General features: G+C 39.4%; 1 protein-coding gene and 1 long non-coding RNA gene across 2 annotated transcripts; one reads left to right on the top strand and one right to left on the bottom strand.

Annotated features, from left to right (window-relative positions):
* The first annotated feature begins 1,426 nt into the window (after positions 1–1,426).
* LOC145430512 (uncharacterized) lies at positions 1,427–7,366 on the top strand. The gene is made up of 2 exons (XR_013911092.1): positions 1,427–5,759; positions 5,847–7,366. It is a non-coding gene; the product is annotated as an uncharacterized LOC145430512 (long non-coding RNA).
* On the bottom strand, positions 6,909–18,787 carry LOC113021799 (uncharacterized). Its single transcript, XM_080305715.1, has 5 exons — positions 18,722–18,787; positions 16,437–16,488; positions 15,428–15,583; positions 15,099–15,194; positions 6,909–7,366 (listed from the first exon to the last, which is right to left on the bottom strand). Exons 3-5 carry the CDS (start codon positions 15,539–15,541, stop codon positions 7,127–7,129), a joined length of 450 nt encoding a protein of 149 aa, XP_080161841.1. The 5' UTR covers positions 15,542–15,583; positions 16,437–16,488; positions 18,722–18,787; the 3' UTR covers positions 6,909–7,126.
* Positions 18,788–21,469: the final 2,682 nt, after the last annotated feature.

Here is a 21,469-nt window from a genome sequence, read left to right as displayed (position 1 = left end):
CCCTTCTTTCCCCCAGTCAAGTCTGTCCCGTATTCAGTAAGTGAAAATAAAATAAACAATAAAAGGTGAATCAAATGGACCATTACGGCAAGGCTGGGATGGTCAGTTTGGTAAAGTAAATCCGTTGGGCATCTTTCTTTGCCTTTAGACAACAATTCTGATGGCAAAAGAGCCAAACGGGACAGGCAAAAAAACAAAAAAACAAAAAAAAAAAAACCCGGGAAACTCAGACACATGGAACCAGACAAGACATTGAACTAAACAGACAGATTCACAAACAGATGGGGAGATACCATAGACAGACAGATACAGACGCAGACTCAGAGGCAGATCGAAAATAACACAGAACTTAAACAATCATCATCTAGAAAATGATAACAAACTAAAAGCGCTGGGTCACCGACCCAGGACCATGACAGTTAACTTAAATTTGTTGAAATTGGTTAGGCGCTAAAGCTGACAGATCTGACAGTGGTTGTAAATATAAGACGTCTTTGTAATATAAAATAAGAGATCTCTGTGTGAAAGGAGTCTGAGGCAATGCTGGAGCTATTTTTAGACGGTGTGTGTGAGTGTGAAAATGCAAATGAGTAAGCAGTGAACTGTTTAAGCCACAGTTGGTTTTACAAATACTGCTGCAAACATTGTTGAGTGTGTTTAAGATGCCATTTATGTTTATTAGAGGACTATAAATAAAGTTTTGAGTTGCCGTAGTGGATGTATAGTAATTGACTGAGTTTGAATGTAGATATATAAATATAGTGAGTGCACTGTATATATTTAAGATTAACATATTACTCTCAGTAGTAGCTTCTCTCCAGCAATAGTTGCTGGTGTGTTTATTTTTTCAATTTCTTGTGTGTGCGGTGAGAAGTAATGGAGGTTTCAATTTTTGTTTGTTTGTTTTTGACTTGCTCTTTCTGATTATGAAAGGCATGTCTAAAATGTTCTTAGGAAAGCGTGTTGTGAGTATATTCCTCAACTACTGTCACAGTTTAAGTGTGAATGCTGTGAGTAGTAGGCTTTTAGGGATTGGGTGCGATGTGTACCGAATAATAAATAATAATACTACTATGAAAGTTGATAGTAGAGTGAGTGCAAAAGGAAGTGTGAGAGGAAAAGGCGGTGTGTGTGAGACGATTCCTGAAGTTTGAAAGAGCTCGGCCGAGCACGCGGAAGACTGTGATGTGAATGCTGACAAATGCAAAGAATTTAGTATATTTAAAAGTGTGTGTGCGTGAAAAAAGGGTGCATTGTTTTTAGATCAAAACTTAGTAAAACTAAACAGTTTGATTAGGTTGTAAAATAGGAAAGAGGAACCGAAAATATTGCTCTGAGTGCTGTGTGTGTGTAACAGGAAATGGTGTGGGTGACAGGAAGGTTGCATGCCCATAGAAGGAGAGACTGTGACGAGTGAGCACCCAGACGGGTTAAACTCTAGGCAGATAAAGCGAATGGAGGTTTTAAGAAAATAAATGAAAAGGATATTAATCGTATGCTTTAGTGTGTCAATACAGGTTACAAATGAATAAAGGTGGACTTCTCTCAACCTGGAATTTTGAGTACGGCGCCAAAACCAGTAGAGTAGCATAATGGGGAGAAAACAGGCCAGATTTTGGCTTATAGCTTGACCTCGCACTTGTCACCATCCTGAGAAGAAGCTCAAAGGACAGTTAATCTCCTGATGAAGACCAACAGAACATCGTGGATTTGAGAAGAATTAATAGCAGGCAAAAGTCAGTGCTACTGAACCTTTGACACTGTCGACTGGTGACATCAGCAGCAGCATGTAAAGAACCACGAGGTGGAAACATGTACTGTAAATTACAGGCTGGGCAGTTGAACAGTGGGATAATGAGCTGTGGAAAGCACTGGACACTGATTGTCAGATTTGCCATGCTTGAAGTAATCTTGAAAGAGACGACTGAAAGCATCAACAGAAAAGAAGAAACCACGTGATGAAACATGGACGGTGAACTGCAGGCTGGTAAGAACAGAGACATGACTGTCTAAAGGCACTGAATGTGATATTTTGCCAGGCTGGGACTTAATCCAAAAGGAAAATATTGAAGAGAAACAGAGAAGAAACAGACTGTGTTTGCTGGAGAATTCAAGACAACAAAAGGACACTGAGAGAAGAGGACAGGGACCAGTGCGAGGTGAAGCCGGACGAGTTCGACTGCAAGAATACAGGGTATAATTGGACTGAAATTGAAGCCTGAACTCATGATGGTGTTTAGAGATGTCCACCAGAAAACTAAAAGGAGGTAAAATAAAGAGAGAAAATAAATGACAATTACATCAATGAATAGAAAACACACATACACAAAGTGTTACATGTGAAATTATTTCTGGAAAGAATAAGTGAGATAGTTTTGAATTAAGAAATCAGTGAAAAGATGCATGAATTAAACCTGACTATAACATACAGAGGCAATGAAGAAAGCAGCTTACACTCACTGAACATTAACATACATAGGAAAAGCAATGAAGACCTGCTTACACTTATACACATAACATAAGCTGGTCTTTCTGACCAGAGAGAGGGAAACGGGTAGTTTAAGTACTCATGATAATAATGAAAATGTCTCAGTTGTGTTTCTTTAGGGGCGAAACAGACCTGGATCAATTCTCCACATGCAGCGGTCGGAAGAAACCTGTAGGTTAACTTGACTGGACATGCCAAGGCAAGTTTCTAGTTGAATTGTTCACAGCGCCATGTCTCCATAAACCTGACAAGTGGAGCCCTAACTTGTGGCTGAGGATAAGGAATGCTGTTATTTAAGGTGGGAAATCAGAATTTGGGTTAGCAGAAAGACTGCTTTCTTCCATTTGTGCAACATCTCTAAAGTTAGAAATATCCTGTCTCAGAGTGATGCTGAAAAACTAGTTCATGCATTTATTTCTTCCAGGCTGGACGACTGTAATTATCAGGATGTCCTAAAAACTCCCTGAAAAGCCTTCAGCTAATCCAAAATGCTGCAGCAAGAGTCCTGACAGGGACTAGAAAGAGAGAGCATATTTCTCCTGTTTTGGCTTCCCTTCATTGGCTTCCTGTTAAATCCAGAATTGAATTCAAAATCCTGCTCCTCACATACAAGGTCTTAAATAATCAGGCCCCATCTTATCTTAATGACCTTGTAGTACCATATCACCCTATTAGAGCGCTCCGCTCTCGCTCTGCAGGCCTACTTGTTGTTCCTAGAGTATTTAAAAGTAGAATGGGAGGCAGAGCCTTCAGTTTTCAGGCCCCTCTTCTGTGGAACCAGCTTCCAGTTTGGATTCGGGAGACAGACACTATCTCTACTTTTAAGATTAGGCTTAAAACTTTCCTTTTTTCTAAAGCATATAGTTAGGGCTGGACCAGGTGACCCTGAATCCTCCCTTTGTTATGCTGCAATAGATGTAGGCTGCCGGGGGATTCCCATGATGCATTGAGTTTTTCCTTTCCAGTCACCTTTCTCACTCACTATGTATTAATAGACCTCTCTGCATTGAATCATATCTGTTATTAACCTCTGTCTCTCTTCCACAGCATGTCTTTATCCTGTCTTCCTTCTCTCACCCCAACCGGTCGCAGCAGATGGCCGCCCCTCCCTGAGCCTGGTTCTGCCGGAGGTTTCTTCCTGTTAAAAGGGAGTTTTTCCTTCCCACTGTCGCCAAAGTGCTTGCTCATAGGGGGTCATATGATTGTTGGGTTTTTCTCTGTATCTATGAAGCGCCTTGAGGCGACTTTTGTTGTGATTTGGCGCTATATAAATAAAATTGAATTGAATTGAATTGAATTGAGAGATGACTCAGTATGCAAATTAGCTGAAGTGAGTGGTGACGAAGGAGCTTCCTGTGTGTGTGTGACTGAGGTTTTCAGAAGAGGAAGCATGCCAGAGAAGAGGAGTGCAGATTTGGGTAGGAAATTTATAGTTTAGTGCTTATATGTTGTCGTAAGGGGGTTATGTTTTATGTTGAATGTAAGCATGTTAAAGTGCATAAAGGGGGTGATTGTTGTGTGCAAATTGTGTGGCGTTAACAAGACTTTCGGTGTATTGAGGAGGTGAAATTATGTGGTGGCAAAACTTTTGTGTGTTTAAGGTTTTTTAGGTTGTTGTGGTGATGGGTTGATTCTGTTAGTTAGGTTGGGATTGTTTTTGTTTTTTGTTTTTAATAGAGGGAGTTTTAGGAAACATGGACATGTCTAAGAGGGGGCCCATTATTTTTGTAACAGTGCACTTAGAGAAAACCTGTCAGGTGATTTTGTTTTGTGTTTTCATGAGCTAATAATCAGCTCTATTTTTTCCTCATTTTTGTTCTAAGCAGGCCTGCAACAGTGAATAACAGCGCTGACAAATTCTCGGGAAGAGCAAATATAAGGTGGGCTTTCCAGATTACAACTGGCTGAGGAGAAAGCTACCTGTGGGGACCTGATGAGGTCGTAAGTCCCTGTCTGAAAAAGGATTGTAGCGAGTCCATCCAGTTCAAAAGCATAAAGAAATATTTTCCTATGGAAAATAGAAAAAATGAATGAGCTCATTTTGCTGAGGGTGGAGAATCTGATCACTTGCGCGGGGGTCTCCATTATTAGCAAAAAATATGGTGTGACTGCATGTGAGTGAATGTGTGACTGGATGAAGGTGTGAATGAATAAATGTGGACAAACAATTTGCTTATTACCAGAGAAAATTTCTGTTTTATTGAGTGGGGTTAGATTATGGTATTATAGTATATTGTTGGGAGAATGCCAAATGCTAAAGGGGAAACATTTTTTGATATAACTCATGTTACCATTAATTGAAGAAACACATGACTGATAATTGTTGTGTTTTAAGACATAGATTGGATCATGAGTGGGGAAACTGAGCATTTTTAGTTTTGTATAGTATTTTGACACATTTCATGTGTCAAAATAAAGGGGGGTTTAGGGTTTATTAATTTAATTGTTTAATAATTTAGGATCATATTAGGACATTTGGGTTTTTTGATCATTTGGATATGGTAAAACTGAAACTGTTATTTTTATGTTAAGGTTAAAGGATTAAAGTGAACTGAATCCTGTTTAGTAGATACAATGCCAGTGTCTTAAAGCTGTGTACAAATCTTAGAGGGAAATTGTGGGACATGTTGACAAAAAGATATGCTTTGGGGGAAAATTAGTGAGGGTTGAAGGAGTAGAAAAGGTTTGATTTCTTTTTGATGTCTAGAAGTAGTGGTTATAATGTACACTGAAAAAAATGTTTTGTTCACTTTACTCAATTTTTTTATGATAAGTGGTTGCACGAAATAAATTTGTTTGAATCCAGAAATATTTTTTAAGTACACTGAATTTAATTTAAGCGAGTAAAACCAACATATATTTTTAAGCTACTTTAACTTAACTGTTGTGGATACGTCTTAGTCAAATATTATTAGTAAGTCCAACTAAGGTCGTGTTAAATGTACCAGTGTCAGGGTCCTGGGACTGGGCAACCCAGGATCCCTGAGCAGTTATGTATTATATTATTATTATTATTATTATTATTATTATATCTATTTTGGTATTGCTGCTGCTCTCCTCCATGATTGTAGATGTGAGTGTGTGTGTTTATGTCTGCGGGGATACTTGGAGGATGGAGCTCAGCCACCTGCAGGCCTGAGGGGTGTGGCCCTGCGGAAGGACTGGCCACACCCGAAGCCACACACCTGCCGCTGATCAGGGCTCGTCGGGGGAGCTACTTAGGAGAGTCTTGGAGCTCCCACCGACGCGGGATCATTGCTTGGGACTCCACGTTAGTTACCCAGTTTAGGTTTTGGTCGTGTAGTGTATGCCTGCCATTGTTCAGTGTCCTGACTACTGCCGCTATTGTTTCCCGCAGGAGGAGCGTGGAAGGCTTAAGGAGCAGCGAGCACCGGGAGTGCAGACACGGGAGCAGAGAGCACTTGGAGGACATGACACGGGAGTCTGGGGAAAGACACGGGGATTTATTGTTGTTTGATATCACCCTCTGTAAATAAACGCACTGCTTGAACTTTGAGCTCCGCGCATGGGTCCTCCTTCCCCACATCCCCACGGTCTGCCAGCCAGACCGTGACAGAATGATCCCGCCACTTATGGACCCAGCGGTCTCCGAGGAGAGGCTCAGGAGGGAAATTATGGACAAAGTGTACCGCATGTGTGACTTATGGTGGGAGAAGCCTGCGGAAGGTTCGCGTCACGCCGTGGAGAGGCGGCTGCAGGAGATGTTTTTTAAATTCCCCTGGCTGGTGGACTCCCTTAATGCGGTGGTCCTGGACTTCCTACTTTCCACCCTCCACCTCCACTCTCCTCCTCAGGCTGCCCACCAGCTCGGACAGCTGGTGGATTCACTGCCTGAGACGCCGGCCCCGACGCCGACACGGAAACGACGTTCGCGCCGCCAGCGTTCCTCACCGCAGCTAAATCCACAGACATCTCAACAGCCGGCTGTGGTGAGTCATATGGACAATTCATCGTCACTCACCTCAACTGTTTACTCTGGGGCTATGTTTATACGGTCAGCTGCCCAGCCGGTAGCCAAAGCGCAGCCAAACTAACCAGTTTCAGACTTGCTGTTCTGCGATCCATATTTAGAAATTGCATTTTAATAAGGTAATTAGACTTAAAATTAAACTTGTGTTTTCCTTACTGCTTATTGACCACTGTCTTTCCATTCTAGTCCTTCCTTGAAGATTCTGAATGTTTTACATATTTTCTGACCTAACATACTCGCTTCAAAACAATTAATAGTCTTTAAAGTGTTACCAGTGTGCTGCAGTGTGGTAATCATGAATGTTTTTTTTTTTGTTTTTTTTATCCGGTTGAGTTAACACTGATTATACGCAGGGCAGCAGCTATAACTGAATAATTACAAAGTTGCTCTTCAAGCTACTCAAATGTACCACACGTGAAACATTCATTATTGAAAGTTAAAATGTTCAATCGAAACATAACACAGAACAAATGATGGTTGTACAAGAGTTTCACTCCTATTCACAAGCGCACCAGTCATTGGTAATTTACATAACAGCATTCTCTTGATGTGTTATTTTAGAAATCTTCCTATCCAGTAGCAATTTTGTTCTTCAGCCCAAAGACTTTGGGGGAGAGCTTTTCACCATCGAATCCCATCAACACTTTCTAAATGAATTCATAATAGTCCTTCAATTCCTTGGGGAAGGCTAGGTTTAGTGCATAGATTACTCCAAGCATCAATGCACAAGCTTGGGCCAGAGATCCAATGTTGTCCATGACTATCTCCCCTTCAACAAATATTCCAATGTCATCATAATGTCCATTTTGTCCATCCTCCCTGTTGATGACATAAATGCCCATGGTGTGCTTCTTCAGGTCTCTCTGGATATCATCTCCTTCAATGTCCTAAACATTTAATAAAAAGGTAAAAGAAAAAACAATTAACTCTACAATTAAATTCCAATCTAGTCGTTTGTGTGTGTGTGTGTGTGTGTGTGTGTGTAATACACACACACACAGATATCTATTGTTAAGGTTCAAAATTGAGGAAGGAGAGTACACACCACCCATGGTCCAGAAGGTCTTGGTCAAACAATGATTTTAATGAACACACGTGTGGGAAGACACTCTGTACGCAGACAGCCAGTAGTCCTCGACTTAATCAAAGCATGAACAGATATTTTATAGCATCAGGGTTTGTTTACTGACGCCCCTTCATGCGTCACAGATACATTTTATACATAGATCAGATCAACACCAGAATGACTTTTCACCTAGAAAATCATCTTCTATTTTCATGGCTTGGTACTTTCCGTTCTCTCCTCTAAATAAATCTAACTAATGTGTGTGTATGTGTTGACCTCACATGCTCTTTGTGTCACCTCTTCACCTACTGTCTGTGTCTCGTCTGCTTTCGGTTTCAGTTCTGCAAAAGGCACACTCTGCAAACCTGCAATTTCCTGTCAGCCTGCAACTTAGTCTTTCTGAAAGACACACACTGTTCAACCCCTGAATGCTATATAAACTCCAGATTATATTATTAATGCAATCGTAATAATGACAATTATTTAACAATAGCAGTAAAATAATTTCCCTTCTCCACACTCCCTCTCTTGACCTCTGGAACACCAGAGGTCACAATACATTGTGTCCTCACTCAGACCCTCTCTGGTGGTCTCGGACCTCGAGATCTCCAGGATCCTCGCCCCTCCTGTGGTCGCCGAGATCGATCTTCTGCAAAAGAAACAAAACACCTTTTCCTGCACCTCCCTAACTTATCCTATCTGGGACTCTTTAATCAAAAGCCTGATCCTAATTATCTTCTTAACTTATTGACTTATATTTATATATATTCTTCAACGTTACTCATCACTTTAAAATTCTTTAAGCCCTGCTTTCACGTCCGGTTGCTCACTCTATTTTTCCCTTATGTGATCATCAACATCCTGTGTACAAATTGTCGCTGCTGCAACTTCCTCTACTCTAAAACATCCAAAAGAAAACAACCACTTTAATCAATTAAGTTTAATCATATAAGCAATTACTCCTGCATAAATTTCATCATATCTAAATGCTGCCTAAAAACAACTCCTATGTGTTAACTTCATTTTAACCTCACATTTCCTATGTTATAACCCGTTTTGGTATAGCCTTTTTATTTCATTTTGCTCCTTTTAATGTAACAATACCTCCTAATTCTAGTTTATCAGACTTAACCAAAATATATGCTTTCCTTCCTCTTTGGTCCTTCTTTAAGTTCAGTTAAAAGCTAAATGAATTTAAGGCCTTTTGCCTGGAATCAATACTGTCATGTGTGTTTCTTAACTCTGTGTCTGTAAGCGTGTGCAATCCTTCATGAACTCATATTATCCTCACAGTAGATTGGCTAATCATAGCGCTAGCCAAAGGCTCGTGACCCTCCAGAGACAAATTTGAGCCACAACTCCTTTAAAAGCACAAAATGCAATATGTATAAAAATCATTTCTCCGTATAAGCTCCCCCTTTATCCTAAAAATACCTCCTATGTAATATCTGTATGTGTAAGCCTACATTATAACCACTACTTCTAGAAATCAAAAAGAAATCAAAGCTGTTCTACCCCTTCAACCCTCACTAATTTTCCCTCTAAGAATTATTCACAGCTTTGAAAAACCGGCATTGTATCTTCTAAACAGGATTCAGTTCTGTCATGGTCCTGGGCCATGTTGGTTCCTTGTATTTTCGCTCCTTATTTAGGCCAGGTTTTCTGAGGTGTCCTGTTGTGGTGTTCCCTAAGTGTTTTTTCCCTTTGTGACTCTTACCCCCTTGTGCCCCTCTGTCTATTTATGAGCTCTCGTCTCTCTTTGTGTTTATTCCATGTTTCCCCCAGCCTGTTATGTCTGTGTTCTCCCCGTGCTTTCTCTCCTCCTGTCTGAACCTCTGTGTACTTCCTGTTTTACTTTGACAGTCTCTCGTCAGTATGCGTAATGTTGTGTTCACTCCTGCCCTGTCTCGTTATGTTTATCAGTGTCACCTGTGTTCTCCACCTGTGTGTAATCTCCCTGTGTTCTCTGGGTGTATTTAAGTTATGTCTTCTGTTATGGTAGTTACTGGTTCGTCTGTGTTGTTTCCCCTCGGTCTCCCTGCGTCTCTTGTGTATTTCCCCGGACCTCCCTGCATCCTCGTTTCTGGTTTGTGTTATTAGCTTACCCAGTTTAGGTTTCCGGTTTCTTGTTTTTCCACCAGTGCTGTTTTGTGCCCACCGTTGTAAATAAATATTCACCTGCACCAGAGCTGCCGCCTTTTGGGTCCTTTTCTACAACTCCACACGGCTTGCCTGCAAACCGTGACAAGTTCACTTTTAATCCTTTAACCTTAACTTAAAAATAACAGTTTCAGTTTTACCATATCCAAATGATCAACAACCCAAAAGGTCCTAAAATGATCCTAAATTATTAAACAATTAAATTATTACACCCTAAACCCCCTTTATTTTGACACATGAAATGTGTCAAAATACTATCCAAAACTAAAAATGCTCAGTTTTCCCCACTCATGTTCCAATGTATGTCATAAAATAAACTTAAAACAGAACAGTTATCAGTCATGTGTTTCTACAATTAATGGTAACTGAGTTACATCAAAAAATATTTCCCCTTTAGCATTTGGCATTCTCCCAACAATATACTATAATCCCATAATCTAACCCCAGTCAACAAAACAAAACAGAAATTTTCTCTGGTAAAAACAAATTGTTTGTCCACATGTATTCATCCTCACTCACATTCAGTCACACATTCACTCACATGCAGTCACACCATGTATTTGCTGATAGTGGAGCTTCCCACACGATCAGATACTCCACCCTCAGCAAAATGAGCTCAGTCATTTTTTATTTTCCATAGGAAAATATTTCTTTATGCTTTTGGACTGGATCGACTCGCATAAAATCCTTTTTACAGGGACTTACGACCTGAATAGTCCCCACAGGTAGCTCTCCTCAGCCAATTGAAATCTGGAAAACCCCCTTATATTTTCAGCGCCGTTATTCACTGTTGCAGGCCTGCTTAAAACAGAAATGAAAAATAGAGCTGATTGTTAGCTCATAAAAACAAAACAAAATCACCTGACAGGTTTTCTTTAAGTGTACTGTTACAAAATAATGGGCCCCTCCCAGACATGTCCATGTTTCCTAAAACTCCCTCTATTAAAAACAAAAATAACAACAACAACCTAACTGACAGAATCAACCCATCACCACAACAACCTTAAACACACAAGTCTTGCCACCACATAATTTCACCTCCTCAATACACCGAAAGTCTCATTAAAACCACACAATTTGCACACAAAAATCACCCCCTTATGCTCTGTAACATACTTCCATAACAATAGAAACATATGTTTAAACATTATCACCTTATTAAATCATTTTATTTCTTTCTACAGTGATCACTACTTGATCACTCAGTACGAGAGCACTCCTAAGTCACTCTTTTAAAACTACTTTAATCACTTTTTGTTTACATAACTCCCTTTGTCATATGGCTTCTTCTACTCCTCAATTACAAACTCAAATGTATTTTATTAAACATTCACACCATTGTATCATTCATACAAAATAGCAAGCTGTTCTTCATTGCATATGTTTGTGTTCTTAGCCAAGTTTAATCTGTATCTATGCATTAATCTCGATGAGCTTGTCTTGTCTTCATAAGGTTAATGCATTTTCTGCTTGTGTATGTGAATTTGCATATGTTGCTTTTGCAGTGTGTCAGACTCCTGCACAATTCTCCACTTAAGCCGTCAGTTTCTTTCCCAAATTTGCTAACCCAAATTTTAAGTTCCCACCTTATTCCTGCTCCTCAGCCAGAAGCTAGGGCCCACTTGTCAGGTTTATGGAGACATGGCGCTGTAAACAATTCAACCAGAAACTTGCCTTGGCATGTCCAGTCAAGTTAACCTACAGGTCTCTTCCGACCGCTGCACGTGGAAAATTGATCCAGATCTGTTTCGCCCCTATAGAAACACAACTGAGACATTTTCATTATTATCATATGTACTTAAACTACCCGTTTCCCTTTCTCTGGTCAGAAATCCCAACTTATGTCATGTATATACGTGTAAGCAGGTCTTCATTGCTTTTCCTATGTATTTTGTTAATGTTCAGTGAGTGTAAGCTGCTTTCTTCATTGCCTCTATATGTTATAGTCAGGTTTAATTCATGCATCTTTTCCCTGATTTCTTAATTCAAAACTATCTCACTTCTGATTCTTTCCAGAAATAATTTCACATGTAACACTTTGTCTATGTGTGTTTTCTATTCTTGTTTACCTCTTTGTTTGTGACGGTGGACATCTCTAAACCATCATGAGTTCAAGCTTCACTTTCAGTCCAATTACACCCTCTATTCTCACAGTCGAACTCGTCCGGCTTCACCTCTCACCGGTCACTGTCCTCTTCTCTCAGTGTCCTTTCGTTGTCTTGAATTCCAGCAAACACAGTCTGTTTCTTCTCTGTTTCTCTTCAGTATTTTCCTTTTGGATCAAGTCCCAGCCTGGCAAAATACCACATTCACAACCTTTAAACAGTCATGTCACACTGTTCTTACCAGCCTGCTGTCCACCGTGCATGGTTCATCACGTGGTTTCTTCTTTTCTGTTGATGCTCTCAGTCATCTCTTTCAAGATTACTCCAAGCATGGCAAATCTGACAATCAATGTCCAGTGCTTTACCACCGTTCATTATCCCACTGTTCAACTGCCCAGCCTGTAATTTACAGTACATGTTTCCACCTCGTGGTTCCTTACATGCTGCTGCTGGTGTCGTCAGTGTGGTTTCCGTTGCACTGTCTTTTGCCTGCTATTAATTCTTCTCAAGTCCACGATGTTCTGTCGGTCTTCATCAGGAGATTAACTGTCCTTTGAGCTTCTTCTCAGGATGGGGACAAGTGCGGGGTCAAGCTGTAAAATTTTAAGCCAAAATCTGGCCTGTTTTCTCCCAATTATGCTACTCTAGTGGTTTTGGCGCCGTACTCAAAATTCCAGGTTGAGAGAAGTCCACCTTTATTTATCTGTAATCTGTGTTAACACACTAAAACATACAATTAATATCCTTTTCATTTCTTTTCTCAAAACCTCCATTCGCTTTATCTGCCTAGAGTTTAACTCATCTGTTTCTCTCTCTGGGTGCTCACTCGTCACCTTATATGGGCATGCAAACTTCCTGTCACCCACACCATTTCCTGTTACACACACACAGCACGCAGCTGCTTTGCTGTTTCTCCAGGCTAATCAAACTTATTTTGTATTTACAATCTACAAACCCTCTGTAATTCTACTAACTTTTGATCTAAAATGTAGCATCATTCACACAATGATTTCATAATCCTCTCACACACACCTTTTAAATAAACTAAACTCTTATAACATCACTCATGCATCTCTTAAATTAAAAACACTTTCAAACTTTAAAACATCCTACTTTACATCACCAAAGAAATACCTCTCACACCTTTATTCATCATTCAAAACCTTCTAGTCACCGCATTCACACAAGAAATTGAAAAAATAAAACACACCAGCAACTATTGCTGGAGAGAAGTTACTACTGAAAGTAATATGTTAATCTTAAGTATACACAGTGCACTCAATATATTTATATATCTACATCCAACTTCAGTCAATTACTATACATCCACTACGGCAACTCAAAACTTTATTTATAGTCCTCTAATAAACATAAATGGCATTTGAAACACACTCAACAATGTTTGCAGCAGTATTTGTGAAACCAACTGTGGCTTAAACAGTTCACTGCTTACTCATTTGCATTTTCACTCACACACACACAGTCTTAAAAATAGCTCCAGCATTGCCTCAGACTCCTTTCACACAGAGATCTCTTATTTTATATTACAACGACGTCTTATATTTACAACCACTGTCAGATCTGTCAGCTTTAGCGCCTACCCAATTTCGACAAATTTAAAATAACCGCCCAGCGGATAAACTCCCTGAGTTTTTTGCGACCAATTAACCAGTATCAAGACTTTACTTGTTTCTGGCCTCATCTCTAAAATCCCTAACTCAATTTAAAAGCGTCAACCAACCCAAACTTTGCCTGAAGCTCTATTTTTTGGCGTTTCCCAGCCAAGGCTTACCCTGAAGTGTTAAGTTAAAGTTACACGCCCGAAGTCCAACTTCTTCTGACCAAAAAAGCGCAGGTACCGTTCCAAACGGTAAGGAGACTCTAACTCCTAGCTTCATTCCAGGATGCCCTGTACCCCACAGTTAAGCCAAACTGAACTAACCCTGTTCGCCGACAGGTCAATGTCGCGCGTCCACGACAAGGAGGGAGCATAACCTCCGGGCTCTGCGCTTCCTAGCAGACTCGAACTGCCGTTCTAGAATAATTTATAATACTTTGAAACAACAATCAACACCCAAAACAAGTGTATAACTGAGGCAGATCGACCCTGATGGACAATGGGGACTCTAACCCACAAATTGACCAACAAAGGTCTGACCTAATGACCAACCGGGACTTTAACCCACAAAATGACCAAATACCCTACCAAACTACTTGAGACTCTAACTCAATTTCTTTGGGACTTCAACCCAGTATTTAATTACTTGAGACTCTAACTCAATTTCTTTGGGACTTCAACCCAGTATTTAAACTTTTCCTGGCAGACTCTAACTGCTTTAGCAGACTTTACTGCTTTCATTTCTTCTTTCTTCTTAGCAGAACTCTAACTGCTTCAACTCATGAGATTTTTCATCAAAATCAAAACAGACATCCACCAGTAACTTCAGTGAGTAGACTTAAATCTTATCATGTCCAATTTGGCACACTTTGGAAATAATTCAACAGGTAGTGCCTTACCTTTTGGATAAGCCGGCTTATGCCCACTCACTTCGACCACTGGAATTCATGTCTGCCCGTCAGACCACCTCAGAGACCACCAAATTTCTCCATCTAAACCTCCAATTCTCCCTCCTCAACCACCGGACGAAGCCCCCAAATGTTAAGGTTCAAAATTGAGGAAGGAGAGTACACACCACCCATGGTCCAGAAGGTCTTGGTCAAACAATGATTTTAATGAACACACGTGTGGGAAGACACTCTGTACGCAGACAGCCAGTAGTCCTCGACTTAATCAAAGCATGAACAGATATTTTATAGCATCAGGGTTTGTTTACTGACGCCCCTTCATGCGTCACCGGTACATTTTATACATAGATCAGATCAACACCAGAATGACTTTTCACCTAGAAAATCATCTTCTATTTTCATGGCTTGGTACTTTCCGTTCTCTCCTCTAAATAAATCTAACTAATGTGTGTGTATGTGTTGACCTCACATGCTCTTTGTGTCACCTCTTCACCTACTGTCTGTGTCTCGTCTGCTTTCGGTTTCAGTTCTGCAAAAGGCACACTCTGCAAACCTGCAATTTCCTGTCAGCCTGCAACTTAGTCTTTCTGAAAGACACACACTGTTCAACCCCTGAATGCAATATAAACTCCAGATTATATTATTAATGCAATCGTAATAATGACAATTATTTAACAATAGCAGTAAAATAATTTCCCTTCTCCACACTATCTAAAAAGTGTGTGTATAGATGACTTGCTTACAATGACTTAAATGACTTACAAAGAACTCCCGAATAAGGCTTCCGTCCTCTTCACCAAGGTAGAGGCAAAGTGCCCTGAGAACTGCTTCCCTTTTCACTTTAACATCACTTTCAGCCTGTTTAAAGAGAGTTGCTGATTAAACCAATTTGGAAAAAAGAACAATGTCTGACATTCGCAATAAGTAAATTTTATCATATGTCAGTTCAAACATAGTAAATAAAATTTATATATGAAATTTCAAAATTTAGATTGCTTGGCTGGTCACCTAAAACGGCTTATTGGACTCACCAGTGACCTGCCACTTAAGACAAAAGAAATCCAAATAGAATTTGCAATATTCAGATTTACCTCTTGCATGATCTGCAAGTGGTGGGCAAGTTTCTGCCCAGAAACACCGCCCTTCTTCTGGAAAACTGTCATCAACTGAGGTGTAATTCTGTCTAACTGTGCCGCGAAGGTCATCTCCAGTTGAAGTGTTGTAATACACTGGAATTCAGCATTTACCTGTATCACACACACACACACACACACACACACACACACACACACACACACACACACACACACACAGAAAAAAAGAAGACTGGTGCTTAATCATTGGTATGATTATTTTGTTATTTCTTCATTAAATGCTACAATGCAATTGCCATCACTTCATAAAGCATGATTATCATATGGGTTAGTATACAGTGCATGAAGGATGTTACTACTGTTAATCAAAGAAGAAATGAATGGCATCAGTCCATTTAACGGGTTTAAAGGGTTTTAAAAAGCAGATATTTGTCTGTTTCAGGTGGTTGGCAACACATTTTCCTGTGCTCTTTGTCCACTGGTGGGAGTGTCTCACCTGTGAGGTCAGCGGGGCAGAACTCTGCCATCAGCAACAGAGAGCAGAGAAAATTTAGATGTGCAACTAAAAACATGCTTGCCATGTAAGCCCCAAACATCTCTGAAATTGCTCTGCAAACTTCAGAGTACTTATACTTCAGGAGTCCTGTGGGTACCGTAAAGACTCATGTATGCAAACAAACCACATTTTTTTTTGCAATCTGATCCTTTTTCTCTTGGCTGTTTCCTTCAGGGATCACCACAGTGAATGATCCACCTCCATCTAACCCTATGCTCTGCATCCTCTTAACTCACAAGAACTAAATTCTTGTTTTTCATTTCACTTTCGCAAGTTTTTTTTTTCTTTTGTCCTGGATAAAAGAAATTTAATCATATATATTAATTGATATTAATTAATATCAATATTAATAATCACAAGACCCCTTAAGATGAGATAGATAAACTTGTCCCTGCAATACTGTGACAAATACTGTTGTGATAAATATGTAAGGAATTTGCATGTACTTACCAAAATAACACCATCTTCTTGAATAAACAGTAACACATAAGGGGAAGAAAATCTGCCAGAAAAGGAAGACAAATAAAAAAAATAAACTTTAGAAAGACAAACAATTACCGTTTCCAAGCCATTAGTGCATTACTTCATGATACTCCCTTGTAACAAAACAAATCTTACTTGTGCCTCTGTGCAAACTACAGATGGCACGATACCACTTTTTTATGTCCGATACCGATATCATAAATTTGATTATCTGCCGATGCCGATATGAATCTGATATAGTGTATTTTATAATAAATAAAACTGTTTTTATAAATATTTTGCTGCATTTTGTATAAGTTCATACTCAGTTTTAAAAACAAAACATTAAAGCTATTCTGTTATACCTGTATGCAAAAAATACACTGCACCCAAAATATTTTATACTTCAGCAATACTGATCAACCTAAAAAACTTACACCATCCTCCTTATTCAGGTATTCTAAACAGTACATAGAAATATTAAACTAACTAATAGGACTGCCAACTCCCAGCAAAAATATTAGGAAACCACCCCGCACCCTTCGCCTGATAATGCTTAATTGACGTAATCTACTTTAATGCACAGAAATCAATTATTTTTCTATAATAATTTGATTCAACATTTTTCTTCAATACAGTTGCAGACAGCGCAGACAGCGTACCTTCCCAAAGGAAAAAGTGCTATATGTACTACTATTACTAGGGCATATATTAGACTTAATATTTACTACATACAATAATGGATCTCTATACATTTAACCAGATCACCACTTTGGTAGTAAGATTTAGAATAATTATTTATTAAAAGCTAGACATTTTAAATGAGAATAAGAAAGAAAATTATGTCTTTGTGTCTCCCTTTCCCTGTTAATGCCCTACCTGGCCCCTGGCAAAACTTTGCTAGATCCGCCCCTGCACAGTTACCAGCTGTCAGCTACCTAAAAAAGGATCCTGGAGTTATTTGTCTCTCATAAACAGTTCATAACTTCCCTTCAACTCATTCATGTGACCTAAAATGTAAACCTGTTTCTTCATTACCTGTTCAGCTCTAATGATTCAGTAAAAACTTCTCCTGGTTTCACCTTCATGTTTCCTTCTCACCACATATCCAAACTATCATGACCAGCAGCTATTACGGCTGTGGCTCCAGAAAACATAAGCGGATACTAGAAGTAATATTAAAAAAATTCTAGCAACAGCTTATCAAGCTTAAACGTGCTGCTGTTGTTTATCTGCCGTTTTCCTCTTTCTAGCGCAAACTGGGTGACTAACAAATGAGAGAGACTAGCAACAGAAAAGCCGATCAGCTGATAATCGATCAGTTTCATGATTGAAGTAGCAACAGGAGAGGGAGGGGGGAGAATGAGGGAAGAAGTTTTAGCTGTTCAGCATGAAGACACCGAATAACTCCAGCTTTGTGTCTTTTTTCATTCTAGCTGAAGTATAAAACAAATCGCTTCCTTTCCCCCTCAATACAAAACTCCGACAGCCAGTCCAGCTGTGGCTCCATACATCGGTTGTTAAGCTCAACATGAAAATACTATGCAAACATAAAGAGATGAACTTACACACTTGCTTTACTTCTCTGTGTTAGTTTTCTCTGAGATTAAATGCAGCGGTTTGGAAGCACGTAGCGAGGCTTTAAATGCTAAACCAGACCGCTGACAGGTCTTGCACTCAGCTCTATCAAGTGAAGCAACTTCTTTTCTGAGTTAATTTCAGTCCTGACAAACATCACTCTCAGTGCCTTTTGATCTCACATTTTTGGCAACCACTGAGTTATTCTCCTCCACAGTTTACAACCATTATTTTTTTCTGCACAAAAGACGTTGTGCAATGCCAATCCTACTTATTTCCTACTGCACCCCTGACTGTGCAGGTGCGTTCAGAAGCCCCCTCCCCCGCCCGACTATTCCTTAATGCCAATGTTGTGGCGGGAGGGACGATTTCTCAACTTAAAACTGCAGGCGACTGTACAGTGAACTTTACAGCTAACTACAGAGAAATTGCCTCGTTCCATAATTTGTTAGTACAAAGTGTGCCACAAGAACTAAGCTAAAAACATATGATATTTTAACGCATCAATACAATTACTCTTTTAATAGAGCAGTAGCTAATAGAGCACATAGCTAGCTTAAGTCAAATTCATGACAAAGTTCAGAGGTGTACAACTACTTAGACTTCTTTCTCCATGTGCACACGTCTTAAAGAGTCAACATGCTTTGACTGAGGTAAAAAAATAAAACAAAAACGACCGTAAAAGGTTTACTTACCAAAGCTAGACCACCTTTATATGAAGTTGTGCGATTAACTTGAGCCTGCTTGCAGCACACAAAGAGTCCGCTTCTTCAGTCCGCGTGCAAAATGGTGGCCTGTCCTAACGCATGCGCAAAATGGCCCAGCAGGAGGCTATGAAAAACATACTTAAGCATTTTGAGCTACATTTAATTAACTAAAATTAATTGGATTAAAACGCAGGGAATGTATTCTGGAGTTACTCGAATTATATATGTAGACAGGAATTACTCATTTGAATTGAAAAGATATACCAAAATATAATATGCTATATTTAAAAGGAGACAATATCACTTCTTTCAGTGTAGGCTTACACATACAGATATTACATAGATTTATTTTTGGGATAAACGGGAGAGCTTATACGTAGAAATGATTGTTATACATATTGCATTTTGTGCCTTTAACCCTTTAAGACCTACCATAGAACCAAGTTCGCCAGAGCTTATATTATATTTTTACATGCTGTGGAGCCATTTTTGGGAGTATTTCAAGTTGCTATACATCAATACAACCATTATAGCCCAAACTTTAATAATATGTCTGCATTAGGTGCATAGTAATTACATAAATTGCAAAAAAGTGCAATAAACTACAAAAAAATTGAAAATCGTTTTTGTTTTTTTAACATATATTTCTAGTTAGAGAAATTTAAGAGGCTTATCCCTCAAAACTGTAAATACAAAAAAGTTACACAAACTAGTTTCCCACCACAGGAAATTTATTTTGAGTGTCTTCATAGTTTTATTTTTGAAATACACCAATTTTTATATACTGCAGGAAAAACGAAAATAAATATTATAGTGCAAATTTGCAAAATAACAGCATATGCATCAAAATAAACTATTTCCAGCAGTGCAATATGAGTCCTAAGCATCCCAGAAACGACACAGAAAGTCATAAACTCAAACATAACTTTTTAAAACACATAACAAGTAAAACACAAGCTCATAAGGGCCCGATCGTAAAAAACTACATTTCCGCAAAATGACGTCACTTCCGGTTTCGGGCAGGTCATGCGGTCATGTGATAGTTCGTGCTGATGGACGTAGGAAGTGTTACAAACAGCTGATGGATCGGCGAAGCGTGTTTCTGGAATATCATGTTTTTGTTGCTGCAAGTGATTTTTATGCAGTTTTTGCAAAGCTATATGTGGAAGGAAACTGTGACCTAGGACAAGCTGATGGCATAAGATGTAAGTACAACTCCTCCAGTTTCATATGCAAAAGAAATTATTGTGCTAGCTTAAGTGGTTGCAGAGCTACCGGGATTGTGGCTCAATTTGTCTCTTGAGGGTCACGAGCCTTTGGCTAGCGCTATGATTAGCCAATCTACTGTGAGGATGATATGAGTTATTGAAGGATTGCACGCGCTTACAGACACAGAGTCCATAAACACACATGACAGTATTAATTCCAGGCAAAAGGCCTCAAATTCATTTAGCTTTTAACTGAACTTAAGGACGGACCAAAGAGGAAGGAAAGCATATATTTTGGTTAAGTCTGATAAACTAAAATTAGGAGGTATTGTTACATTAAAATGAGCAAAATGAAATAAAAAGGCTATACCAAAAACAGGTTATAACATAGGAAATGTGAGGTTAAAATGAAGTTAGTGTTAACACACAGGAGTTGTTTCTCTTATATGCTTAAACTTAATTGATTAAAGTGGTTGTTTTCTTTTGGAGCTTTTAGTAGAATAGGCGCTTATAATGATTTTCTTGTTGAGCAGCGACAGTTCGTGTAAAGGAAGTTGATGATCAGATAAGGGAAAATAGAGCAAGCAACCGGACGTGAAAGCAGCGCTTGAAGAGTTTTAAAGTGATGAGTAACGCTGAAGAATATCTATATAATTACAAGTCAATAAGCTAAGAACATAATTAGGATCAGGCTTTTGATTACAGAAGTCCCAAATATGATAAGTTAGGGAGGTGCAGGAAAAGGTGTTTTGTTTCCTTTGCAGAAGATCTCGGTGACCGCAGGGGGGTGAGGATCCTGGAGGTCCGAGGCCTGATGGACCACAAGAGAGGGACCAAGAAAACCTAAGCTTACGCATGGAGTGTTCTCGAATGGGAGCTGGTGTTTATTACTGGACCAATTAGAGGACATGAGGTTGTCTGATTTGCTGAGCCAGAGAGGGTCAGAGCGAGGACACAATGTATTGCGACCTCTGGTGTTCCAGAGGTCGAGAGAGGGAGTGTGGAGCAGGGAAATTATTTTACTGCTATTGTTAAATAATCATCATCATTACCATTGCATTAATAATAGAATCTGCAGCATTGATATTGTATTCAGAGGTTTAAACAGTGTGTGTGTTTTAGAAAGAATAAGTTGCAGTTGACAGGAAGTTCCAGAGAGTTTGCAGACGTGAAAGCAGAGTCTAAGTTATTCTGAGCAGGTTAGACGAGGCTATTTGAATTACTAGGTTATTCAAATTGTCTGTTATACTTTTACATTCTTTTACTAAGCTCTTAGTAGAGGTTCTTGATTAAAACATTTAATCAACATAGTACATGTAGTTTCAGTTAGGTTATTACACATAAGGATGAGCCTCTGGTCTGGTAAAAAGTCAGAAGTGCAACGGGTGAGATGAGAGGGCATGTAGGGTCAACACATACACACACACACATTAGTAGACTCATTTATAGGTGAGAAGTTGGTCATGTTTGTCTCTGGAAAGAGGAACAGCGTCTGGCAGGATGTGGGGCTCGTGTTCCAGACGAGACG

Source organism: Astatotilapia calliptera, chromosome 8, assembly GCF_964374335.1.
Source record: "Astatotilapia calliptera chromosome 8, fAstCal68.1, whole genome shotgun sequence".
In the NCBI taxonomy this organism is placed as follows: Eukaryota; Metazoa; Chordata; class Actinopteri; order Cichliformes; family Cichlidae; genus Astatotilapia; species Astatotilapia calliptera.
The sequence above is the reverse complement of the archived record's forward strand: the minus strand, read 5'-3'. Positions and strand labels throughout refer to the sequence as shown.

Coding starts and splice junctions, on each gene's coding strand:
- LOC113021799 (XM_080305715.1), bottom strand. CDS start 15,541: ATGACCTTCGCGGCACAGTTAGACAGAATTACACCTCAGTTGATGACA. Junction 15,195..15,427: donor ACTTGCAGATCATGCAAGAG/GTAAATCTGAAT, acceptor CTCTTTAAACAG/GCTGAAAGTGATGTTAAAGT. Junction 7,367..15,098: donor GCCTTATTCGGGAGTTCTTT/GTAAGTCATTTA, acceptor TTAAATGTTTAG/GACATTGAAGGAGATGATAT.